We start from the raw sequence: 17,819 nt of genomic DNA on the forward strand, positions 1-17,819 counted from the left end.
ATATATGGGGATATGTCAAAGTAGGGGAGTGGTGGCCTATTGGTTAGGGCATATACCTTGGAATCCTGACGTTCTGAGTTTGAGCCCCACTCCCACAGACTGCCACCCTGGGTCCCTAAGAAAAGACCCTTAACAGTGTAATGACAATAAAAAAAAGCTGAAAAAGTAGCAGCCATACAGATGGCAGTAGCCAAGGTTGTAGAGCAGACCAACATCTAAAACCTCCCAGGACTTTCCATAGTTTTTCATCTTCTAATAGTGCATCCTGGTCTAATGTGTGGCCTAACTAAGTAACACACCCAGCCAACCAGCCATGGCCACCAATGACTGCTTTTGAAAGATATTGACCAAGCTGAGAATAGCCTATAACAGCTAACGTTTTGGACAAGCACTGACTCAAATGTCTGGCCATTTGGACACAATAAACAAGAATTTCTTAAACTTGTTTCCAGCCTTAAACACATCAACATTGTGGAGAAAATGATCACATGTTGCCTTTAAATATGTCACCCACTAACAAATTAATTGCCAAAGTAATTAAGGGTGCATTTCAGTGGTTATAATATTATAGGTGATCATTATTAGAAGCAGTTTGTTCTTCAAAGTGTGTGACATTCTTCCATTTATGCTATAGATGTTGCTTACAGTCATTGTCATGTGATGGGGGTCTAGAATATACCAAACAATACATAAATGTAAATGTACCATGGAAAAAATGGTGTAATGTTTATTCATCCAAAACAGGATTCATATATATTCAAATGTCACATTACATAATGTAAAATGAAGCTCAAGTGAAGATTCAATCTGGAAGACTCACCTGAACCACCTGCTGGTTTACCTCATTTAAGCTCCATCCAATCAACGTCGAGACCACACCCCCTCTGAAGCCAGCTTCCCTCCTTAACAGCAGACAAACTTTCACCCATCTCTGCCCAATCTCCTCTATCACTCTCAGGCTACGATCACACTGCAGGCCTTGATGCTCAATTCCAGTTTTTTTTTTGTGAAATCCGATTTTTTTACGTTGCTGTTCATATTTCCAAATATATGCGACTTCTATGTGATCTCCTGTGTGAACTGCAGTCAAATAACGCAAGTGTCCCGCATGCGCAGTAGAGGATGCAATGACGTCACAGGCCAGCATGCTCTTTTTTTACGAAAGTAAACATGGATGGTAGTGCTGGCGCGCAACCAGTGGACTCTTCCAACCATAAAACCACAATCTTTTCAATATGGTTAAACATAAATACTGCTCTCCGCATCATCGTCTGCCATGGTTGTTGTTTTTCTTGCTGCTTCTACGTAGCAAGACGCACAATAGTGACCTTTTTCGGGTATTAATTACCTACAGGTCAGATGAATCCGACCTGGACGTTTAGACAAAGGTCGGGTTTGAAAAGATCAGATTCGTATTGGGTTCAGGACCACATAGCCAAGTGGCCTGGGTCGGAATGGAAAAAAATTGGATCTGTGTTGTACAGACTGCCATGAAAAGATCAGATCCAGGTCACATATGGGCAAAAAAATTGGATTTGGGTCACTTCAGGCTGCAGTGTGAACGTAGCCTCAGACTATTCTCAGTCCCGCTGATCCTCCAGTCATGAATAGCAACTTTAAGTTGTCAAGGTTGTCATTACTTCTAAATGAAATCCAATGTTCATCTCTATGTCTTCGTGAATATCCAAGCCTCTCTCCATTTCAGTTCGCCTGCCACAGTACCTTGGCTGGCTGCTCGGACTAATCTCCCAGCTCCAGCTTGGACTCATCCCGACTGTCTCACCCTAGCCTTCTCTACTGTCTCACCCTAGGTGCCATTCCACCGCCTTCAGCCTAAATTTCTCGACCTTTTCATCCGCCGACAGCTCACCAGCGACTTCTGTCTCCTTTTATCCTCACTCATCAACTCCATGAACAGGCTTAACTGTTCCGTTACATCTATCTCCATTTACCTGCTGGGGCTCTTGGCTCCTGGCTCTGCCACGCCTATATATTCTATGTGTTTTGCTCAAACCATCGTTCAGCCCATCCCATCTGCCTTCACCCTCGCAGATACCCAACACTGATCTAATGTAGGTGAGATGTATCTTTCCCAAGGCTCCCTCTTCTTATATCTTCCTTCATCCCCATTCTATGTTTCCGCACTCTCTTCCTTAGCATACATTCTCCTACATGGACTCATTGCTCCAGTAAAACAAAAATAAAAAATGTCAATCTGTCGCACAACTCCTTCCTTTGCCAACCAGCGCATCATCCAGTAGTCCAATATTTTAATCCTCCGATCCTTGCCCTTCCAAGGATCTTTCTATTCGTGATTTTAAACAGCCGTTGTGTTTACACAGATGTAATCTGCTCTCTTTACTAAGAAAGTAGAATCAAGCTTCAATGATTTGCTTTCATTATCAATGCGGAGGGATTGCCTGCGTGTTTGCTTTTTAATGAGAAGTTGTCAAATATTAAAAGGAGTGATTTGGAAAGGTATTTCCAGGGAAGGCCTACTATATTTGCAGTTGACCACCCAATTGGGAGTGAGAGAAAAAGTGTGATTGCAGCAGTGGCGGCTGGTGAAAAATATTTTTGGTGGGGCTGATATAGCCTAGTGTATGTCTCCAACTAATCCGGAATAAGAATTCAAATAAACAATTGGACAATACATACAATTTAACAGTAATGATTTAATTTACTATATAATAACAGTAACAGTGATGATTTGGGTCACTGTGACGGGGTTCTTTGGCCTCCAAGAATCCAGTCTCAGTCGGGTTACCGGTGTTGGTGATTTATTGAGCTCAAAAACTCAAAACAGGGTGCAAAAGAAACTAAACATATACAAGATACTCTGGGCCTCAGCCTCCCTCCAGTTACCAGCAATGTAACAAAGAAACAGAAAACAAAAATTGCCGCTTTTCTTCCCACAGCCCTCATTAAATAGTTTAAGCCCCTCACCTCAGGCTCTCTTATTTCTGATTTCTTCTCATTAATCAGTTTTGTCCATATATTACCTCCACAAACAATTGATGTACAAAAACAAATAATTTTTACAACTTAATTCTTTTACACAGATTCATTGACTTATTCAATTACACCAAACTGGGTTTGAACCCAGCAAAGACGCAGCCAGACTGAAGATGACAAGTCCCCGCATAAACACGTACACACCCACACCCCCCACATACCCACACACACACACACACACACACACACACACACACACACACACACACACACACACACACACACACACGGCTAACCCCACTGAAATATTAAGTGTGCACCCTCAATACGCCAGCAGGTAACCAGGAACAGCTTGTGTGTTTTAAGTTCATGGAGCTACTGATCTCAGCGCGAGTGTATTGGTCCTCACAAACACAGTATAACAGGAATGTGTGTGTGGCGCGCAAAGTTAGAGAGGTTGTTTTAAGCGACGAGGTGGATTCGTCACAGTCACAATAACCATGACATGAAATGTTCATATCATACAACAGGGATGTTCTTCTGGCAAACGGGTAGATAAATAAGGATCTCACCGAATTTGGTGGAAGCTGCATCTCGCTCGTTACATTCGCCATCTTCCCTCTAATTGTCTGCACCTGCGCTTGGGTTCAGAAGAGAAGCCTGTAAAAGCGCAGTATTTTCAGCGCCCCAATACCATAAAGTTCCGAGACGCTGATTGGCCATTAAATTCACCTAGCAATAGTACATGATTGACAGATTCTCTGCAAATGTGGGTCAGTCTGATCACAGCCCCCAGAACAGAGACGGTAGGAGTCTGTCTGTGGAAATCCACAAATGAATGACAGTAGATAGGGAAATGTAGTTTATATAATTTGTTTTGCTTATAGTTACACAGTCTAGAGAGTAAAACAGACATTTATGAGTTAATTTCTAAAAATATATTTTACGTTTCTCTCTTCTTATCAGGGAGGGCGGTGCCCCAGCGCCCCCTATGGGCCGGCCGCCACTGGATTGCAGAACATCTGGATAAATTATAGGAATGCAAAGATAGATTTAAGAAGTGGATTACATCTCCAAACTCCCCTACTCCTATTATTGTTGTTGCAACCCAACAATAATAATACATGCCAGAATGGTTCTGGCATGTACTTTTGTACATGCCAGACCCAAATAAGGACCAGAATCAAGTAAGGCAACATCCCCGAGTCAATTCGCAGTTTGGATTTGCCAGTTTTATGGTAGAAGTTTGGAATTGTGAGATTTGCAGAGAAAGGAGGTGTCGATGGGGTTGTACGTCCATTCACCCACTGAACTATCATTATTTATCTATGACAATGTGAACTCAGTTTTGAATTCTATGACCCCATTAAACCAAAATAGTCATTTTGATAGTGTGCTAATACACTAGGCCCGGGTTGCCTTAGAAGGGGTATATAAGACTTATACATTTTTGCGGCTCCAGACAGATTTGTCTTTAGCTCTTTGAACAGTTTGGGTTGCCGACCCCTGCTCTAGGTTAACATGTGCATCAAATGAGTGGTGTTGGTAAGCCTTCATCATTTCCGTCAGCCCTTTGTCTAACCATCTTATCTCCTGTTTCTTTTTACGCCCCTACATGCACTCAGTTCATACCCCATCTTCACCTTTACAGGCACTCATTTTATAATCATCTCCACATCCATAAATATCACCGCAATTATCGCCAACACTAATGTGAGCACATCACGACAGCGCATCTCCATAGCACACATTGCCACAGCGCTCCATGGGTGAATCATCAGCACATCACTGCAGCATTGTAGCTCAGCGGATCATCAGAGCAGTACATCATCAGTACATCCCACTGCAGTTCATCATCAGTGCATCACCTCAGCACATCATCTGCACAACACTGCAGTATTCCACCACAGCACATTATCAGTGCATCATAAGCATACATCCAACTCAGCACTATATTAGCACCGTACCTCAGTGCATCATCAGCACATCATATCTCAGCACATCATCTGCGCATCATACAGCAGCACATCATCAGTGCATCAGATCATGGCAAGTGAATCACGGTGAGAGGGCCATGGCAAGCGCATCATGGCTAGCACGCCATGGTGAGTGCATCACCACAGCACATCATGTCAAGGGTTTCATGCCCAGCGCATCACATCAAATGCACTATGCTTTATGCATCACGCATTAGCTTAATCATCATTTTCATCCGTGCAGTGATTCTCCTCCCTCCCCAACAAGCATTAATTTTCTCAATCCCTAAGGGCTTAAGCCACCCTCCATTGCTTGCCGCTAACCAGAGATTGTTTTTGCTAGCTCGCCCCACCTCTTTTTGTGGAAAAGACTACTCTAATTCCTAACCTAAATTAAACATCCAAGCATGTCAATTTGCAGCACCAAAGTCTTCTGCTGGATCTGAGCTCCAAAAAACTTATTTCATTCATGTCAATATAATGTTTGTAATTCCATATTTTCTCTGCGTGAGCCTCCCAGTCTTAAAATACCTTTAAAGGGATAGTTTTAGGTCTTTTTTTTTTTGGGGGGGGGGGGGGGGGGATATGAATATAAGGAATTTCTTTGTATGAAGAAATGTATAAAACTTAATATATGTATTTCTCGAGGTTGTATGGCCATTTTTGCTGTTACAAGCTGATACTTCAGGGAAGCCCTGATTTATGCAACATCAACACATTGAAGCACCTTTTGTCATGGGTGCTTAAAGGAAAAGTACACCCAAAACATGATTAGCCTTCATTTTCTACTGACCCCCATGCTGAACAACACTCTGGAGTACTTTTTTGATATCTCAAATGCATCTGGAGATCTGAGAGGCTTCTTGCTGTCTGCTGACATTCAAATAATGGAGGTCCATGGCGCCCGAGGCAGAAAGGTCCATAAAAGTCCACAAAAAACGTGTCAATATTCCTCCATACTGCTCGTCCAATGTATTCCAAGTGTCCTGAGTGCGTAGCGTCCATAATTTACTCGAAACAAAGTCATTTAGAATGTTTTTAGAGCATAAACAGTAGTGTAGATGATTTCCTAAAAGTGCGTTCACAACGCTACGGAAACCGCGACAGACCAAACCAGATGAAAGTGCGCATTCAGCATCTGCTCTGCCGATAATGCAAGCGTAGAAGAAGAAATGTGCTGTTTACCTGTGCAAAGAAAGAAACTATGAAAGAAAAATGTCTGAGGACTTCAGTGTTGAGGAAGAGCATGAGTTCTTTGCCGAGCTGAATGTGCACTTTCATCTGGTTTGGTCTGCCGCGGTTTCCGTAGACTCGTGAACGCGCTTTTAGGAAATCCTATACACTACTGTTTATGCTCTAAAAACATTCTAAATGACTTCGTTTCGAGTAAATTATGGACGCTACCCACTCAGGACACTTGGAATACATTGGACGAGCAGTATGGAGGAATATTGACACATTTTTTGTGGACTTTTATGGACCTTTTGCTTCGGGCGCCATAACCTCCATTATTTGAATGTCAGCAGACAGCAAGAAGCCTCCCAGACCTCCAGATGCATTTGAGATATCAAAAAAGTACTCCAGAGTGTTGTTCAGCATGGGGGTGAGTAGAAAATGAAGGCTAATCATGTTTTGGGTGTACTATTCCTTTAAAGAGTGTAGCTATGTTTTTGAACTACTCACGTTACACAGCAGTGCCAAGTTTTATGTTTGGTAGGAGCTAACAAAAAAGCTAAACAGCTAAAAGTTTGTTGTTTTTTTTATTTCAGCTCCATGTGCACATTGCGTAAAGTTAATTGTTCTTATCTTATCCACTCTTACCCTACCAAAAAGATTATTTATCCCAGCCTGCTCATTACTGTCCTGAAGGTTATAAAAACTTAAATTGTGATTCTACATTGTCCAACTGGTAAGCAATGCAGCTGACTGTTAAGAGATAATACAGTCATGGCTAAACTAAACTGGTTGAACTGCACCACCAAGATAGAATAGTGGGGCTTCATATGGACAGGATTTGGTAGTTTGCCCAAGTTTCGATGCCTACAGGAAAGACAACATACCTAAAACATGGCAGACTAATCAGTATTAGCAGGCAGGCATGAATTACACTTACTCCCAGAACTCGGTTGCAGGTGTTGTTGCATTTGCAGCTGCTGTCCAGTTGGATGACAAGTTTTTCTTATCAAATTCAACACAAGATTCTGATTAAAGAAAAAAATCAATCAAATAAGTGTGCAATGCACTGTGTATTTGAGAAATATATATTCATATATACAGTATTCATTCTATCTGCAGTTTAATTTTGGAAGGTAATAAATTGAAAGTCAAAAACTGAATTCTTCAGGGGTTTTTTTTTTCAGAACCAGACAGGATATCATCAGCTCTATAATTCTCATTAATACTGGCAAATTATTTTAATCAAATGCTTTGCTCTTTTGACATCTACCTGTGTTCCAGGAGTTCCTGCAACTGGCCCATGGTACCTCAGCACTGAAGGAGGAGAACAGGTAGAGAAAAGCCCATGCCTGGATGACAATGTACGACACAGCAGCGTATGCAATCACTATCTGGGTGGCATATCCAATACCTGAAGACACAGAAGGGATCAGCATGGAGGACTTTGTCTAAGCTGTCAGTCCTAACAACTTTATCCGTCATTAGAGCTGCAAGACTAAGCTGTTACACACATAACAATCAAATCTGTACATTTTTAAAAATGAAAAACGTTTCATCCAAATACTTTAACCCTTGTTTCTAAGTACGTGTTTTTCTTTATTGAGAGCGAGATGCTTCTTTAAATATATATAGCTTTTATTTCTAAATAACTATAAAAAATGAGACTGTGCAGAAAATTACAAAGCAGGGAAACAGTTCATCACATTACTAATCCCCGTAGCCTTAACTGACCAAAGTGATATATTGTTAAAGTAGAAGAACATAAAAAGACAATTTCACCTCCTGTTGCTTTAACCAGCAGCTCGCTAAGTGGCATTTAAGGTGCCCTGTGAAAAACCTAAGTTGTTGATTTTCTTTTTCTATTTTTGTTTTTATTGATCTGCCCATTTAAAATTTCACCAGAACTTTATCCATAGTGATGATAAAATGCAGTCAAGTTCATTTTATTGTATAAATGGGCAAAAAGAAAATCTTCACAAATGTTATATTTAGTTTTAGTGTATAACCTATATTTCTAACAAAAAATCTATAATAAACATGATTATCAAGCAGTGTATTATTACTCTAAATAAAATCATGTACCTACATGGACCTTCAGTAAACAAATCAACTATGCAGTAGACTTTTCTGAGAATTGACAGCCCCGACCATGTCCTGTTTAGACATCACACATTAACACAGTGGTAAGAAACTGCTTGCACCTAAAACTGCTACACCTGAGCAGGAAAAAGTCCTTATTTGCCAAACCTATCAATCATCTGGTGTGCGTGATTAAGTGGTGCATTCTTGAAAGTCAAAGTTGGCATTTTAAAGTTAAATGATATCTGGCCCTTAGGGAAACTCAGGTTTTAATCGGACGTAACACATTGAATCTTCTGTACTGTTTTGAAGCTTTCAAACATTTCACATTTAATTAAGTAGGTTTGTGGCTAATAATCTGTCACATGCATCAACAGACAGTTTGCTATGTGTACTGTAGATATTCATCAGATTTGTCAGAGTTCACGCGTGCTGACTTTTAATCATAGCTTAACAATGGACAATTGTGTTTTTGTTGGAAACTTCTTTTGCCTGTTAATTTGCGAACAAACAAAAGATTCTTTGTTGTTCTCATGTGAGCCTCTGTATTTAGGTTACTTGGACTTGAAATCCACTTTTGATGCCCAGTGATGGGAGCCTTTCAAAGATCTTTCTATATTAAGTGTATTTGCTGTAGGTTTAGATTAAATTTAAGTTAATGAATATTACTTTAGATTATGGCGCTGTGTCTAGACAAACCAAATCCCTGTTCATTGCCCTGATTACAATGTTGTGATAGCCTATTACACAAGTGGAAACATGAACTGAGATTGTGATTTTTTTTTAAGGAGTTATTACTTTATTATATAATTGAGTAAAAGTTTTCTCTCCAAAAACTGAGAAAGAGTCATCTATTTGCAATTAGACACTCATTGGGATGGGTTTTTTTTTGGAAAAAATAAGTTTTCATGTGTTAATCCAATAGTAAGTAGGGGCAAAAGAATACCAAGGAACACAGGTTGTTAGTGAAACAAGGACATGTATTTAGTAAAATGACTACTTTTATAAATTAAACCACTTCAAGAAGCTTAGCAATATCAGAATGTTTACATAAAATTTTGCAGACATATGTTTTCTCTTCAAGAGGAAAAGGAAAGTGTGCATATCCATTCACTCCCTTAATGCTAAAACCTAACATAAAATTGCACCAATTCAGAATTTACCCCATGGAGTCAAAATGTTATAATACATTTCCAGGCTTGTTAGAGATTATTGGTGAACAACTTTGCAATTATTTGATTATGCATAAGAAAAAGTCTTTTCTTGAAAGTTGTGGAGAAGTTTAAATCAGGACTATCTCATAAAGCATTTTAATGGGCATTGAACGTATCACAGAGTGCCTATTACTCTGTCATTCAGAAACTGAAATAGTCAAGCACAATTGTGAACCTATAAGGACATGGTTATGCAGACTAATGGAAAGTCTGGAAATATAGGCAATTGATTAGCCTAGCTACTAATAGCTCTATGGATACTCCTTTCTGTAAGCAATTCAGTTGTGTGGTGAAAACTGCACATCACCCTTAAGACACCTTCTCAGTTGTAGGAGCAACATTATGCTGCAAGGATACCTAGCTCTAGCAACATCAGAGAAGCTGGTTAGAGCTGATGGGAGGATGGATGGAGATAAACACAGGGCAGTCCTGGAAGAAAACCTATAAGATGCTAAAAAACATTTACCAGAGGAGCAGAGATTCATCTCTAAGCAGCACATTTCTAACAATGCAGCCATAGTTACATTAATTAAACCATATTTGGGTCAAAGTGGCCACATCAAAGTTAAAAATTAAAACCTACATTAAGCAAAGCCATTGTCAACTAATTCTATTTATCCGATCAGATTAAGCTTTAGCTAGATTTGCAAAGTGGGTAGGTGCACAGCAGCAGCACAAGGAGCAACAAAGGGGTTGTAGAAGTAAAGCAGGGGGAGCCATTTACAGAAGCTATTAGCAATCTGGGGTTGGATCCCCAATCTTAGCTCTATTTCTACATATGTACCCTCTTTTTCTTTTGCTATTTGTCTATATTAATACTTGATTTAAAGGCACTTGTGCCACAACTTTTTTTTTCTTTTGAAAAATAGTGTCTAAAAAGCATTTCCTCAGAGTGACTGAATCCAAATGTATCCTGTTTTTTTTCAGACAAAAAACATGTGGCTTTGACTCATTTTTCTTCCGATTCACGACTGCCTTTTATTGTTCTATCAAGTTATGATCTTATGATCTTCTTCACAACTGATGAGTAGAAACTGACCTTGCAAGAGGAAGTGATCTAAAGCTCTTCACATTAGATTTAACAGATCAAGCTGTAATGATGCATGCCTGTCATTTATAATATTGAGCATGGTGTTAGTAAAAAAATCAAAATTAGTAAAAGAGTTTGTTTTTTTTATATTTATTTTGCAGACAGTCCTATTGTTAGGACTGGATGCAGTGGGTTGTAGTGTGCCCCTGTGAAAAACAGACCTTCAAACAGGGGACAGAAGTGCCTCCAGCAGGTGATGCACCCCTGAGATGTGTATTGTCCCATGGCCGTCTCCAGGAGGAACATCGGGATGCCACACGCAAGCAGAAACAGGACGTACGGAATCAGAAATGCACCTAAGAAAAAAGAAGTTAACCTAATAAACTGGAAAATATATTTTAGGACAAGCCAAGGGAACATTACACAACACTATAACCAGTTTTTCCTCACTTCAAGTTCTCTGTCATGAGTGAGAAATCTGATTTAAAAACTCAATTCAATTATTTTTGTATAATTTCATTCAACTAAATTGACATGGTCATGTTTTTATCTTTTCTTTATTTACATTAATTAAAAGATTTTTTTGGTCGACAACAACAATGAGAGACTTTTCTCCCATTTAGTTACCTTCTCCCGTCTTTTCCTTTTCAGTTCATGAACTTAATCAAATCAAAATTAATTATCTTAATCTAAGAGATATAGACAATATCAAATATAAGTCATGAAATCAGCTTCCAAGTGCATCGTTAGAAACACTTTGAACTAAGTTTGGCTTAAATATTTTGTAGTAACAACATTATGACCACTGAGAGATTAACTTAATCTCACTGATTATCTCTTCGCTGCTGTTAATGAACAGAATATATTGGGCAGCAACTAAACACTTAATCCTCAAAATTCATGCATTTTAATCGTATTTCTCTGTCTCTAAACTTTCTAACATTCTTCACAATATGTATTTGTTAAAAATAATAATTTAAAAGAAGACTAATATGTCTCTGATGGCCTAGCTTCCGTGAACCTCGCCCACAGACAGTTGGAGATAGGCACCAGTACTGTATTTTTGCTCTTTCATATCTGGGCCATCATTTGGAAAACGCCCCATGGTGTAGTGCTTTAAGGCTGTGACCATTGCAGGGGACCTGTGTTTGAATGTAGGTTGAAAAACGTTGCCAAGTTTGTAAGCAGGTTGTAATGACTCGCTGTGATGACCCCTAAATAAGGGAGCAGGGGAAAGGACACATGTGACACAGAATAAAAGACTAGGGTAGAGTACATAGACTTGAATTCCAGAGGTTCTGGGTTCGATCCCCCACTGCTCCCTGGACGCCGCACAATGGCAGCCCACTGCTCCCCATTGGGATGGATTAAATGCAGTAGGTTAATTTGTCCACTATGAGATCAATTAATTCTATTATTATTAATGGAGAAAATAAAACATTTCAAAGGGATTTTAACGGTATATTAGTAGTAGGTAGATTGTGTATTTTAAGAGTGTAGAAGTACATTTAAAATGCTTGAAGGGCATCTTATCAGGGACTACTTATCTAAAGTGGATGTAAAACGTGGGAGTGGTAGTATTCCGCCTGCAAAATAAACAACCTAGTTCAATAAGAGGTAATAAATCAATATTCATGAATCTGTTGGTTGATTAATTGGTTGGTTAAAGCCAACCCATTCCTCTCATTCAAAACCTGCAAAAACCTGCAGCATATATTAACACTTTTTCTTTTTTTATGTTATGTTTTTTGTTTTTGTTTGTTTTTTTGTTTGTTTTTTTTGCAGCCGCCTACCTCCTCCGTTTTTGTAGCACAAGTAGGGGAACCTCCACAGGTTTCCTAAGCCCACCAGGGTCCCCGCTACTGCCAGCAGAAACTCCAGCTTGTTCCCCCACTGGCCGCGGTCCAACAGCGGGGTCTTCTTTCCGGAGACGCTCTCCTGATTGGACCCGTCCACGCTGTTTCCTTTCACAAACTCTCTGGGCATGTTGAAGAAAAGAAGGAGAGCGCTGTCAGGGCCCCTGCGACTCAGTCTCATTTATACAAAGTGCGCCGCACTTGTTTCCAGACTCATTTTATCATTTGGCACCGCTCAGAAACTGTGGTAATTTAACCTGAGGGGCCAAAGCTTATAGGATTACCAGGAGTTTCACTCCAATATTTTTTTTTTTTAAGCGTCACATTTTGAGGTTTAAAGCCGTAGAAAGTGTGTGAACACTTACCCCTCCATCTCTCTTAGCCCCCTCCCCACACAGAGCTGCTTCCAGGAAACCGATCAGTATTCTTCACAGCAAGGTGCAGGATATGCCCACTTTCAAACCCGTATGAGCTCTAGGTTTTAGTTGCGGCTTCTGCAGGATCCTCTGGACTCTTCAGTTATCCAGAGAATTTGGCTCTGAAAGGGTTGGAAGTTATTTCACTTCCGCGCTGTACTTTTCCACTGTGTCAGGACCTTGAGTGAGTCAGATTAGAGCAGCTGCTGATCTAAACCCAGGAAACTGACCCAAAGCTGCTCCAGCACTCCCAGTACGACTCAATTTAGTCACATTCCAGTTTTTTAAGTATTTTAAACAATGCAGTGGAAAAAATAGACATTTGTCCCATTTTAAATACCACCTATATTGAACTAACCTGGCTCTGAGTGAACATAGAGCGCACCTTACGCACAATAATTGGTTTTGCTTCTTCTGTCATTAAACTTTTGTTATTTAATTTCTGTGGGCAGTGATAGGTAGGTAGAATACCACAAAATTGTTCTTAAGTAAAAGTATCTCTACTTTATCATATTTTAAATCAAGTTAAAGCAAAAACTAACTTTTAAAGAAACACAGTAAGAGTAGAAAAGTATGGGCGGTTCTAGACAGGGGCCAGGGCCCCTGTAGATCACGCCCTGGCCCCTGTTAGGGCCCCTGTATTAAAGACATAATACTCAAAGAAATTCTAATGATGATATGCGCTGGAACAGACATGGTTACTGATAGGTCCTTTGGATCTATTTAAATTTTTTTTTCTTTACCAATTCTGTTTTACTAATACTTATTTAAAAACAATAAGATGATAGCTTAGGATCCTTGTTTTAAGCTGCTAAATGTTTTTTTTAAACAAATAAAAAAATGCTTAGTTCTAATTTTGATTTTATAGAAAACAGCAATTTTAACTTAAAATTAAGTCAAAAATATGTAAAATTCGTAAAAATTATGTATATATATATTGACCTAATAAGGCAGATTTTTAATTAAACCTAATTGAATAGAAATTTCACTTCATGCAGCTATCTTAATATATTTGAATCCCTTGCCCTGTTATTTATTTCATACTTTTCAGTGCCCCCATGAAATCAGGCTGGACCCTCCTGGCCCCCTGGTACATTTGGTCTAGAACCGCCACTGGTTAAAAGGCTACTCAAGTAACTGATCTACTGACTACCCATGATCATAACAGCAGATTGAGCATTTTTGAGTTATAAAACTTCCAATATCAATACTTACAGTATTTAGAATAGGGCAAGTTACAGTATATGTTCACTGTATTTTCACTCAACCTAAAAATGATGCGGCAGACTCAGCAATCAGTTTAAAAACAAGAAGAAAATGTGTCTCTCAATGTTGAAAATTTATTTGGAACAAACTTCATTTCATAAAGTGATGTTACTCACATTTGATGAGTAAGAACTGAGCCTGGTTCTGTTGGAGGTTTCTTCCTGTTAAAAGGGAATTTTTCCTCTCCACTGTCGCTACAAGCATGCTTAGAGTAAGGGATTGCATCCGAGTCAATGAGTCGATGTAATCACCTGGTTTTCCTTAGATAGAAAATTTTGAATCAATTTGACTATATGATCTGGTGAACTGTTTTCTTTCAAAAAGTTAGTCGATTATCTAGTTGCAAAAGGATAACAATAATAAATATTTATTTAAATGGTGAATGCAAGAATCACAATATTACCAGGTTTGTTGAACTGGCTTTTTATGCTTATCAAATTAAATCATCACTTAGGAAAAAAATAGAGACTCTTGCTTTTTTCTTCATTAAATATTTTTTTTCAATAAAGTTTAATATCACATCTTAAACAATAAAGTGTAACAAAAAAAGTACAAAATAAATATAACTATAACTTTGGCAATGAAAAATTTATGTACTATTGGAATTTCACGGTTGATTTAAATGTCTAAATTTCCATTTGCAAAAAGATTTATAAATAAATAAACAGCAAGGTGTTTGAATGCACAATATGCAGAGAAATTCACTGTTAATATCTATGTTACCTGGCCTATAAGCAAATAATGTAGCAAATCTAGCTTTGATTTAAAGTCCCTCAACAGTGCAATCTTCTTCAGCACTTACCATGAGCCCTTAACGTTTCTTTTTATTTTATTTTGTATCTATTCTAAGCACCACTAAAGGTAGCTCAATTACCACCAGTCATACTTGTGCCAAGGATTTTAGAGCAATGGCTGTAAAGGTTCAGATTAGATTACATCTGTATCACCTTGAATTTTTCCTTTGACAGAGATCCGGGTTTTGTTTGTGTCTCTTTATAAATCATTTATATAAAGGGCATTCACATATTTAAATTTTTTTATATGACATGAGCTTCTCTTTTCAAGCTCATCCAGTTTTATTTGTCCTTCTGCTGCCACATTACATTCAGATAATCCACTCTGTCAATAAAGTGATGCATATCTCGGCTTTTTTGTTTGGTCTACAGATAAGAATCTTTGATTGCTTTGTAAACTTTAGCATAGATTACCAGCAGTAAGAAGAATGAATCAATGCATTTTAAGACCATTTTCCCACAGGAAAAAAATTTTTTAGACGTATGTTACATGTTCATCCATAGTTAATAAAACAGTTCAAGAAAAGGGTTACTTTTTGAAATTTCAGATACATTTTACCCGTTTATTTTTAGCTTAATTTGGTTTATTTTTTTTTTTTTTAATGTTGTACCTTGATCAATGCGTTGTTGCTTTGTCTGGTAAAAAATGACCAGCTTTTTTAATTGGCCATTCTAGTGAGAAACTTGCCTGCAAACCCGAAGAACCCCAGAAGAACAGCATCCATGATTTAAAAAAAAAGTTTTACTGGAGAGGAGATCATACCAAACCTAATCAGTAAAGTAAAAGTAGATGTTGCATCTGTTGAAGGTGGGCTGTCATATTGCATCGCCCACAAAATAACGTCACCGTCAAAACTCTGAAACATGTCTGCATAACACCCCTGAACAGCTGTCACCAAGTGATCTCCTCAGCCAATTGCTGCCAACAGGTGGGTCGACCAAAAATACAAGTTCACAGACATGCAGCTTTAATCAGACGCACTAAACAGAATCACTTTTCATAGACTGATATTCATGGTCCATCACCAAGTTTACATTGAGAGCATTTGCATTCTATCAATTATTTTCTAGCTAATTTCTAATATAACAACTTTGAAATCTTTTTTAATTCTCAGGAGTTCATGTCTTCAGATTTTGTTATTAACTGGTTGAGTGCCTCTTAATGTTTTTGGATTGAATTGTCATCTTTATTTACTTTGAAAGTAACTTTATATTTTTAATATCCTTTTGAATTATTACATATGTAAATCCTGTGAAATAACTTGAACTCATCAAATGTTGAGACCAGTCTTGATTATTAGAAATTCTTGTTTATCTATCATGAATCTATTTAAACTGAGAATCTGATGCAGTCAATTGCTTGTTTTATCGGCATTGTATGTAACTGCAGACCAATCATAACTCCATAACAGTTAAAGCATCAGCCACTGATTTAAAAAAAATTTAAAGAAAAAAATATAAACAAAAAATCATGAACTGTTGTTTGAACTTCGTACACATGACTCTTACTACTCTCAATAGAAAAATTATGACATGCTCTAAGTATAAAATGATGTTTAGTCACGAACGTTATAAATGATTATATCGTCTAAATAGTTATCTTTAAATATCTTTCAGTTCTAATTTGTTTTGGCTATTAACTGTCTTTCAGTTCTAATTTGTTTTGCTTTTATTTAGGCACCTTAGATAAATATGAATGAGCTTTTTAAAGGGAACTGAACATTTATCTTTAAATTTGATGTTGTGTGTAATTTATTCAGGGGTTACGCTGCCAGTTTCCAGAAAACAGACCACTGACAAAGTATAAGAGCAGAGCTAAACAATGTAATAAATAATAAAACCACTCTCAATATTAGAAAGGTGAAAACGTTATAATCTAACATCATTAAGAGTTGGCTTATAGCAATAAAATATAGTTTTAAGTGTATTCAGCAAATGGGACTGGGCCAGAGTAAGAAAGTAGTTATCTCTATCAAACTTAGAAAATGAGAATACTTTTAGACGTTAAATAATTCATTAAGAAATCTTTATCTACTGATGTCTGTCTTCATCATCCTATCTTTGAAAAAATTATGTAACTACAGGTTAAAAAAAATACAATCTAATTATTAATTAAACTAAATATATCAGAAACAAATTAGGGTAAAAACACCTTACCCCCTATAGGATGTGGATCTCCTTTTATCTGAGTAACTACAACAATCTGAATAATAGTTTATTTTAACATCTACCAGTAACTTGTCTGAGTTTTTTAATACCTCACAGATAAATAAGATTGTATTGCTTTGGATTGAATGCTCTCTGAGACACTGATCTAATTTATCTGATGCTGCACTTTCAATGTTGTGAAGTCAAGTTCTTAGAGAGTGTCCAGCCTGCAGGAAACTTAAGAAGTCTTAGTTATTTAATCCATAATCCTCCCAAAGCTAGAGAGATCAAATGACTAAATCATGGTAAATTGCTTACATTGTTATCAATGCTTTATCACACCCAAGGACTGCAAAGTGTTTTCCACTGCATTCAGTCATTCACCCAAACATCCACAAACTGATGGTGGCAAGCTACTTGGTAGCCACAGAAACACGGCTGTCATACACAGGTGCCACTGGGCCCCCTGACCACCATCACTAGGCAATGCAGGTGGAATGTCTTTCCCAAGCCAATGACAGAAACAGGGACAGGAACCAGCAACACTTTTGTGGGAGGACAAACTCCTTCAACCTACCACTGCCACTGTCAGTCGAGCCCCTATGTATATGTATAAGTCCACAACATATTGTAACCCCATTTCATTTTTAGTGGTAGAAAGCTCCTCCCGAAATCAAAAAAGTAAAATATTGTTTTGAAAATAATTTGGTAAGGATAGTATTAGTATTGGTGTTAGTTTAAAGAGCATGATGGAATTTTGTAATGATACTGCAACCTGTGGCCAAAGCACAGAACTGCAGAACTCTTAATCTTGTCCTTGTGGCGTCCGCTCGTACTTTACAAGGTGTTTCTTTTTACTTTGGCGTCTGAGTTGAGCTGAATGCTGGTCACAGTATCCACAAAAGCCAT

At 38.1% G+C, this 17,819-nt stretch overlaps 1 protein-coding gene across 1 annotated transcript in view; it reads right to left on the bottom strand.

Moving 5' to 3' along the window:
- Positions 1–12,909, bottom strand: part of LOC119784374 (sodium- and chloride-dependent GABA transporter 2-like) — a 38,554-nt gene extending 25,645 nt beyond the window's left edge. Inside the window, exons 1-5 of the mRNA XM_038286385.1 lie at positions 12,652–12,909; positions 12,224–12,408; positions 10,652–10,786; positions 7,378–7,518; positions 7,045–7,132 (exon numbers count right to left, since the gene is read on the bottom strand). Of these exons, the coding sequence (XP_038142313.1) occupies positions 7,045–7,132; positions 7,378–7,518; positions 10,652–10,786; positions 12,224–12,408; positions 12,652–12,659 (557 nt within the window). The 5' untranslated portion in view covers positions 12,660–12,909. The remainder of the gene's footprint in view (positions 1–7,044; positions 7,133–7,377; positions 7,519–10,651; positions 10,787–12,223; positions 12,409–12,651) is intronic.
- Between the last annotated feature and the right edge of the window lie 4,910 nt (positions 12,910–17,819).

This window comes from Cyprinodon tularosa, unplaced genomic scaffold (genome assembly GCF_016077235.1).
Source record: "Cyprinodon tularosa strain WSP-4 unplaced genomic scaffold, ASM1607723v1 ctg224, whole genome shotgun sequence".
NCBI classification, from domain to species: Eukaryota; Metazoa; Chordata; class Actinopteri; order Cyprinodontiformes; family Cyprinodontidae; genus Cyprinodon; species Cyprinodon tularosa.